General features: G+C 48.6%; 1 protein-coding gene across 2 annotated transcripts; it reads right to left on the bottom strand.

The window, feature by feature from the left end:
• Positions 1 to 460: 460 nt before the first annotated feature.
• Positions 461 to 8,556, bottom strand: LOC120904009 (segmentation polarity homeobox protein engrailed). 2 transcript variants are annotated; one of them, XM_040313709.1, is made up of 4 exons: positions 6,744 to 8,556; positions 2,073 to 2,173; positions 1,744 to 1,912; positions 461 to 1,561 (listed from the first exon to the last, which is right to left on the bottom strand). In XM_040313709.1, exons 1-4 carry the CDS (start codon positions 8,182 to 8,184, stop codon positions 1,551 to 1,553), a joined length of 1,722 nt encoding a protein of 573 aa, XP_040169643.1. In that variant the 5' UTR covers positions 8,185 to 8,556; the 3' UTR covers positions 461 to 1,550. The 2 variants fall into 2 exon arrangements, with proteins under 2 accessions (XP_040169643.1, XP_040169642.1); XM_040313708.1 differs by having other exon boundaries at positions 461 to 1,912.
• Positions 8,557 to 8,791: the final 235 nt, after the last annotated feature.

The raw sequence follows: 8,791 nt of genomic DNA, 5'->3' as shown, positions 1-8,791 counted from the left end.
GGTGCACTTGGAATATTATATTCAAATTTCTCGTTCTCCTCTTCCCTTTCCCCCCGTTCGGTGGATGTTTTCAATCGCCACTGGCTTTGCTACTGGAATTTACAGCATTTCAGGGGGGGGGGGGCCCTCCGGATCGGTAAACGGTAGCATTTAGTGGCCGGATTGGGCAACAACAGTGAGCACAGCGTTCGGCACTCACTTCTTCACAGGAGTTTCGAGGCTTGTGGAGCATTTCGAGAGGCTGTGAACGAGAGAAAGGTAACAACACGAGGAAGGGAAAACATGATTAGCCAATGCCAATAAAACAGAAGTTTGGATCGATAGCGAAAAAAAACACCCAGCCAATCTGCATAGCGAAGTGAAGTCGTTTGGAGTGTAAAAAACCAACAACAGCGTGTCTTGTGTGATATAATACCGGATTGGTTCATCAATAGCAAATAAAAGCATAAACTCTTGACTGTTTTCGATTTGAATATTAAATTTTCATACTTTAATTTACTGCTTCATTCGCGATATCACATGAGAGTGTGCAAAAGTGTGTGTGTGTGTGTGTGTGTGTGTGTGTGTGAGTGTGTATGTATTTGTGTTTCTGTATTGTAGCTGTCCATGTTTTCTGTTCACTTACGCACTAGTACCGTGGTGGTTTTTAGTTGTTGTACAATATACGCGTTGTTTTCATAATAAATTTACAATACATACGTAACTGCTTAACTTGTTTGTTTGCCATGGACGCTAAATGGCGCACTCTAAACGCGCCGGCCTAAACACATTCAGCAAAACAACTCTCTTCATACTTGCTAGGAGGGTTATCTCTCTCTCTTTCTTTTTATGTATATATTCTTTCATATGGGTAGGATATAATTAGAGATAATATAATACTTGCATTTGCTTAATGTGCTACGCTTCCTACTTTCTTTTCCTACCCGAGAGAACGATTGATAATTGCAACTTTTACACAGAACTCTTCAATGCTGGTGCTCGGAACACTCTAGTGAGAAACATTTTTGTAGATGCCTTAAACTTTTCGCCCCCTTTTTGCTTTTGATGATTGAAACCATTTTGAGGCATTTTAACGATCTTTTTATGTTTTGCAATAACTTCTGTTTTCTACTCTAAATAGGAAAGGAAACCCACAACTGGTTAGGTTTGTCGTTTGCTGCGTCGTCTTTGCTCTTAACACTGCTAAAAACTTGCTCTCTTTTTATATTTACAAACTCACTGTACAGTTCACTAAACAATATAGGACGCTACTTGAAAAGAATTTCCAAAGCAGAGAAGAGCGCGAGAGAGCTGTCGGAAAATGGAGGAATAATAATTTACAAACATCTGTAACCCTTATCAATTAAAGTAGGTATCCTTGTCGCGTTGTATTAGCCACTTTATAGTATTGCTTTGATTCTTGCTGTCCTCGTCGCCTTCCGGACGTCTCACCACCATACCCCACCTTGTTGCTTGATGATCCTTTTTTTTAAGCTTTCTCGCTCTCTCTCTGTCTCTTAGTATTGCACCAGCGAACCAACTAAGCCATCGCTCTTCTGTAGGGACGTCCGCTACTTGTACCCTGTTAGAAGGTGGGTGAAAGTTGGGGATAGGATGGTTGTCAAGCATGTGTGTGTGTGTATCTGCGATCCGTCCGAATGCGTTTCCGTTTTATTTTATTTTTTTACGGGATCTGTCCGTTCATGCGCATCTCGAGCTCTTCCTCCTCCTTCGTGAGCGGCACGGTCGAGTGATTGTACAGACCTTGGGCCATCAGCTGGAGGGCGAGCGGGTTCTTCTCCGACGAGCTCTTCTTGATCTTGGCCCGCTTGTTCTGGAACCAGATCTTGATTTGCGCCTCGTTCAGCCCCAGCTCGGCACTGAGCGTTTGCCGCCGCTTTTCCGTCAGATAGCGATTTTCGTTGAACTCATTCTGCAGAGACCGAGAGAAGAGGCACAAACAAATGGCAAACGATTAGAACAGATGGTAATAGGCAAATAGTACATCGTAGAAAGAGCGCTGGGCAAAGCGTGTTGTGCATTGGGAGGTAAAACAACGAGGAAAGAGCGAGACGGGAAAAACGAAACCTTACCTTCAGTCTTTGCAGTTGCGCATTGGAAAAGGCTGTCCGTGGGCGCTTCTCCTCACTGTCGCCCTTTTCCTTCGGCTGCTTCGTGCGTCTGTAGCGAGGACCTGTAGCGGGAGTAAGAGAGAGAGAGAGAGAGAAAAGCAGAAAATTAATAAAAATGTCACTGGCTTTAACGACTGCAAAATTGCTAGGCAAGAAAATGCCCCGAGAGATGCCACAAGGGGGAGGGGATGGCGAGAGATACTCGACCGTTGGTGAATAAATAATCATTACTGTCGCTCTTATCTAATTCAATTAACCGTCGGATGAGATAAATCGAGCCAGTGTGGTGTGTACAGTTTGCCGAGGATGTATAGGTAGGTGAAAGCAAATGATCGTACTGTTTATTGCACCGAGGGGATCGAGAATTTGGCCCTTCCCCTCTTCCCTGTTCTGGCAGCGGTTTGTTTGTTTTGCATTAGCACTGTTTTCTCGCTGGCTGGCGCTGGCACAAACATGGCCGTCGTAAAGACATGGAGGGGAACGGGAACGAAAGCTCCCATAAGATTAAGACCCCAAGCAGCGGGCAGCGGAGCACCGTTTGCAAGAGGAATGTGTTTATTTCACTTTGAGACCATTTTTACGATTACTCCCCGAATGGTGGCTCGAATTTCCTTCACCCCTTGGTTCATAAATTTTACACGAACGCTTTCGCTATTTTCTCCTGACGCTGCGCTGGTGCGCTGCGTTGCCCCCATTGCTTCATTTAAATTAGTTGAAATAAATAATCGCACTAATTAATGAGGCCGGCCCGGGATAGCCCGAGCGCCCGCGTGGGTCAGTTGCGGGCGCTTTTCTCTCGACGCCCGATGTAGTCCCGCGCGTAATCCCGAGCGTACGCAATAGAAGGTTAATTAATATATTAATTCGATAATTAATTCGAGCCACTTCTTGGGCCCTGTTGTTCCCCTTTCCAACGTTCTCTCCGCTACGTGAGCTCGTCGTCCTTTCGTCTCTTGCGCTCTTGCGGGATGAATATTAATGTCTCCGTTGGTATTTTTTTTTCGGGAGCTGCCAAGTGAGCCTCACCGCGGGAACTGAGGCACTACAACTCACTCACTATGACTGTGGGCCGATCTGACGGTTCGATGGTTTATCATAATTTGACATTTTAATAGAGCCTTATACAGCGAAAGGGGTTAGCTCGGGGCGGCGGGAGCAAAGCAGAGACGGCTGACTGACTGAAATTGACGAATAAATCGTCACAAATGGAATGGAATAAAATTTTGATGAACGCTAACGGATGACGCATTCCCATAAACAAAGAAACTTAATCGCTTTGCTGGGTGAGTTCCTTCGCGAGCTTTTGGGAAGGTGAATTTTGTTTAGACCGCACACAACAAGATGCCACAAATTAGGGATACCGTTTAGCACCCGTTTGGGGCCCTATTGTTGAATGTTTGAAATAGAAGAAATTCATTTTTAAAAGAAACAAATACTGGCAAGGTGCCGGTGAGGAATCTCTGCTTAAACGCATTTCGCCTAATGAAACACGGTTTCGAAAAAAGTTTGCATTTGTGAGCAACATTCCTAAAAATAAACGAAACAGTACCCATTTGTTCACACCGATAGAGGGGACCACCAAACATAGCACAGTAACAACAAACACACAAACCTTCATCAGTTGCGGCCCGAAATTAAACGAAAACGACCGGCACGCACGCTTTCCCACTTAATGCCGATCGATAAATGACACGGGCGACGAAAGCGGACAATTTTTCGGGGGCGCAAACTCTGTATGCGTTTGTGTGTGGTGTAATACTTTGGAAGTCGCGATAAATGGATGAAAAATGAAACCCTATTAAAAGCTAGTAAAAAATGTACCGAACTAGAAATTCCCGTCCGCCGCTCCGTCCGTCTAATAATCGAACGATAATCGAAAATGTACATCGAAAACGGGAACACTACGAAGGGAATGGAATAGAACGAACGAAATAGAAACCTATCAGTGCTCCCCCGAAAAAGCGAACGCAGCAGGGCGACGACTGACAGATGAGCTGTCGACAGAACTCAGCTTCCTTAGGCAGTGGCTGCGATAGTGGGCTTCCCTTCGAAAAGGGGTGCGCAGGCGGATGGGAGTTGTTGTTACCCGATTGGAAATTAATTTGTTCGAACGACGTGTTTGACAAGTGAGTGTGCTACTGTTACACCCGATCGATCGATTGGAAACATTTATGTGATTTGTCTGTGTGCATGGGGGTGTGGATCATTTTTTTTGTCTCTAAAACCCCTCCATTTCTCAAGCACTTAGAACTGTGCCTCTGCGAGAACCTCCAAAGAGAATTAGTTTCTATTAAACCGCCTTTACGATCTCACTTTATAGCTTTAATAGTTTGATCGTTTGCCCCGCTGGAATGCCGTGCTCGTGTTTTCATAACTCGCCAGCAAATAGGGTAAAAGTTTTATTACAATCTGGCCTCTTTTGCTGCAAACGCAAACGTTACGAAACGTTAACCATTATGGGGTTGGGTGCGGAGCGCACCAGAAACTTTTTCTAATTGCTTCTAATAAATTGAAATATCAGCCAGCTTTATTGGCTTAAAGGTTGCTTGCGGGTTCGGTGGGAGCTTGTGTGTTGAATTCTCCACCGAAATGGAACATAAAAAAGCTCCGCCTGCACCTAGAAGTTTTACTTCCAGCACAGCCAAGGCTCTTTGCGCGCTTTGCGAGGAGCAGCACCCATAAAACTTCGTCCCTGAGCTTCGTAGTAGCTAAACCCCGGTCGATAGTAAATTAATTAACTTCCATGCCATCCTTTCTTGCCAGCAGGTTAGGCCAACGTGGCAAATGAAGCAATTCCAGTGCAACTTCGTGCTTGGTGAATTTATCGAGCAGCGCACCTCCGCTTTTTTTTCGACTCAATTAATCCTCCATCGAACAACGCGAGGGGTTAAAGGGGCGCTGCAAGGAGTGCAACAAGAGTAGCGATGGCTATCGTAAAACTGTGCAATTGCACATACACACTTCACTGCGCTTTGAGCTAGCAAACAGGCAAAACGCAAACAACGCACGGAGAGTAAAAGAGAGTAAGTTAAAAATGGACGCGATTGCAATCATCATCATTATTCGCTCCCGGTCGGGGCGGTGGGATCGCGCGCAAGACGGAGACGACTTTTTTCTTGGCGCGGTAATTCATTTATTATTTCTTAATGCACTGCTCCAGTGCTGCGTTTTCCACTGGGAGATGCACAGAAAAGGATCAAACAGGGAGCTGTATATAAATCCTTTTTATGTGTTTTTTGCTCCCCTTGCTATCCCCTAGTGGTTGTAGTGGGATGGACTGTGAGTAAATTAAACGATCTTTCTTGATTTTGCAGCGATCATTAAGCTCTCGGGCAAAGTTGTGTTTCTCTTTTTGTTTGCGTCCAGCAACGCGCCCAGACCGTAAGGACGTGACACGTGACAGACAGACACTGCGCAAAATGGTTGCCAGGGCAACCAGGGTCGATGAAGCGCTCAAAAGCGTGTACATTGAACGCATCTTGCGCGCAAAAGCTGCTTGCGTATGTTGCCGTTTGCTAATGGAGCGTTAAATCGTCCAACGGGCTTATCGAGGCGGCCAATCCCACACCCACCGAAGGGACCAAATTGAGCGGCAAAATGCAAATATAACACACAGCAAATAAGAAAAAAAGCTACAATCCAAAATAGATACACCAAGCAGTCCAAGCGGAAGTCTTCATGATCAAGAGCCGTTTCGCCCGGAGGGTGTGAAACGTGATTGAGCGTTCGGTTTCGGTGTATTTCCGCGGGCGTCAATCGAGCGTCGAGGTAGGACCATAAATTATCGAAAATTCCACCGCCCGTGCGTCCGAGTGCTAATGAGGCCCGGTGCCAGTGCCAGCGGCTATCCGAACCGGAGCACTATCGAGCTCACGCAGGCGATAACAGAAATATGAGGGTTATGAATAAATTATCACATCACCACGCGCGTGTGGAAAATCCATGCGAGGCCTTTGCGCTGTCGCCGATGTCTATTATCATTCGGGCGGGAAAGGGGCCCGCAGCATTCAGCTGCACCCTGGCTGAAGGACCCTCGAGTGATTAAAATCCTATAAATATTGCACGATTCAAGTGGATGGATATTGTGTTACAGCGGCTAACAATCGTTCCTGATAGTGTGTGTGTTTTTATTGCTCGTTTTAGTGCTGCAGGAGGCATATTGATTCAATTAGCAATGAGAGCGAGTGTCTGTGTGCATGATAATAGGAATCGATTGAAGTAGAACTATTTCAATGACCTTTTTTCTACCTCTTCTTCGATGCCTAACGGACAGTAGAAATGTCACAATTGTACGGTAAATGGACACAACTATTCATCACTCACAAGCTCCGTTTTGCGGTTTTTGTTTCCTCCATTGACTTTAATGATTATAGGTCTTGTCCTAGTTGGGGTCCTCTAACAGCCAAACAGTGTGACATGTTGACTTGTTGTGCGATGGAGAACGTACTAATTAGTTTCCTCACTTTGACAGAAACATGCGGAAAAAGGGACTGCCTTTCCTGATTATTGATTTCTCCCCAGCAGTAGTTGACATCGTTCCACCAACACAGTGAGTGGCATGTAATCAAATCGTTACACCTGGCCAGTTACAAGACTAAAGTTCCCCCCCCAAATAACAAACTAGAAACTTACCAGAGCTTGGACGATCGCTGTACCGCGTGCAGTACACCCAGGCCGGCCACAGATTGCTGCCATTTTCGCTTCCATCCTTGGTGCTGCTCGTTTCCGACTTCGCATCGTCCGACGACTCCATGCCAGCGTCCTGCGACGAGGAACCATTGGTTTCCGAGCTCGGCGCTGGTTTCGGGATGGGCTTTGGCGTTGGTTTGGCAGTGGCCGGAGCACCGGAACCACCATTCGACGCCCCATTCGCTGCACTGCTCGATCCGTTCAAGCTGCCCGTACCGGCCACATGCTGTCCGATCTGTGACACCGTCTTGCACAAACTGCCCAGCGGTGGCATGTTGTGGGGTGTCGCGGAAGCGGCCGCCGCAGCAGCCGTGGCCGCCGCAGCCAGTGCCGCCTTCGTTTGCGATTCGATCAGCTTCGCCTGGAACTTGCGGTGGCTGTTGATGATCTCTTCGTGGAGTTTGGGGTAGCTGGCGGCTGCACTGAATCCATTCAGCAGCGCGGCTCGATGGTCCAGGGCGCTCGCTTTGCGGCTATAGTCGTACACACTGCCCGTGGGACTGCTGGTAGTGGCCGGCGTGGTCATGGCGGAGGAGGCGGACGAGGGCGAAGCGATATCACCGTACGTGGCGGGACTCGGGGCGGACGTTGAATCCTGCGTCGAGCAATCGCTGTCCGTGTGGTACGGATGGAGGGGCAGAGGGGTGGCCGAGCTGCTTCCATTGCTGCTGCAAAGGCGCGGGCTCTTGCTGATGTCGTACGGCCGGAACAGGCTGTCCCTTCGCTCCAGAGACGCTCGCTGAGGCTGGGGCACAATCGGCTGTGGATGCGATGGCGACGGCTGGTAGTAATGGTGAAGGCCGGTGTGGTACGCTGGATGGAGCAGGGCCGGATGGTGCGCAGGGTGGAGCACGTGCTGTGGGTAGGGCAGGAGCACCGCGGGATGGATCGGTCCGGGGCTGATCGGTTCGCGGATGGCAGGAGGTTGCGGATGGGGCTGCTGCTGCTGTTCGGCCGTTGCCTTGCCAAACCGATCGCTCAAGATGTTGGTGATGGAAAAGGATATGCTGGCGGGCGGGGAGGTCTGCGGGGAGGGCTGCTGCTGCGGATGATGCTGATGATGGGGATGATGGGGTAGCTGGTGGTGGTGGGGATGCTGGTGGTGGTGAGGTGGCTGCGCTGGCATCGGTCCATCGCTGCCGAGCGGTTCCTGCTTGATGTGCAGCGGAGAGATCGGTACCACTAGCGACATCTCGTCGCGGGTAGGCGAACTAGTCGCGCTAGCGCCAGAGGTGCTGGTGGTGCTGGTGGTGGTGGTGCAGGCGGGCACAGGACTTGCCGTTGCCATCGTAACCGTGGTCGTGCTCGTCGGGCTCTGGCTACTGTGGTGATGATGCGGTGGACTAGGAGCACTCTGGGGACTGCAGCGATCTTCTAGGGCCATGTTCTTGTCTCACTATCTCCGGTCTCTACCTCAAGTAATCACACAAACACCAAAATGTTTCAACAATAATCACTGTCACTGGGTGCGTCTACTCAAGCACAACGTCACACTATCAACGTTCTAACTGCATTCAAACAACACTGCTTCAAACGCTCACTTCAATTCACATCTGCACAAACGCGGCACTTGTGCCTGAGAGCGACTTCAATCACTGCACCACAACACACTGCTTCGACGCGTGCCTTTTGGGTCTGTGTTGTCGTCTCACACACGTCTTCACACACGTCTTCGTCTGCTGCGAACAAATATACCCGAAACCGGACCGCACTCGACCGACGCACGAGATAAATTGTGATGTGACAATGTCTGAAAATGAAATGAAATGAAATGTCAAACGCACCCTGACTGACAGTCTCAATCTCGCAGACTCCCTGCCAGCGGCACCCGCTCCGCTGTTCCCATCCCTTCCAGCAACAACACTGCTGCTGTGTGTGTTTCTCACTCTCTCCTTCGCCAGTCAATCATCCCTTCCCTTACGCAAAGGGGTAGCATTTTTTGTTGTGTTAGTCTGCGGAAAGCCACACGAAAGAGAGCACGCTAGCGGATG

The sequence above is a fragment of the Anopheles arabiensis genome, chromosome 3 (assembly GCF_016920715.1).
Source record: "Anopheles arabiensis isolate DONGOLA chromosome 3, AaraD3, whole genome shotgun sequence".
Lineage (NCBI taxonomy): Eukaryota > Metazoa > Arthropoda > Insecta > Diptera > Culicidae > Anopheles > Anopheles arabiensis.
Note: the sequence above shows the minus strand (reverse complement) of the source record. Positions and strands in the feature narration are given on the sequence as shown.

Bases quoted from the DNA above. Each gene is read 5' to 3' on its own strand.
- LOC120904009 (XM_040313708.1), bottom strand. From the start codon at position 8,184: ATGGCCCTAGAAGATCGCTGCAGTCCCCAGAGTGCTCCTAGTCCACCG. The intron at 2,174-6,743 runs GTAAGTTTCTAG...CTCCCGCTACAG, and splicing joins CAGCGATCGTCCAAGCTCTG to GTCCTCGCTACAGACGCACG. The intron at 1,913-2,072 runs GTAAGGTTTCGT...CGGTCTCTGCAG, and splicing joins CGCAACTGCAAAGACTGAAG to AATGAGTTCAACGAAAATCG.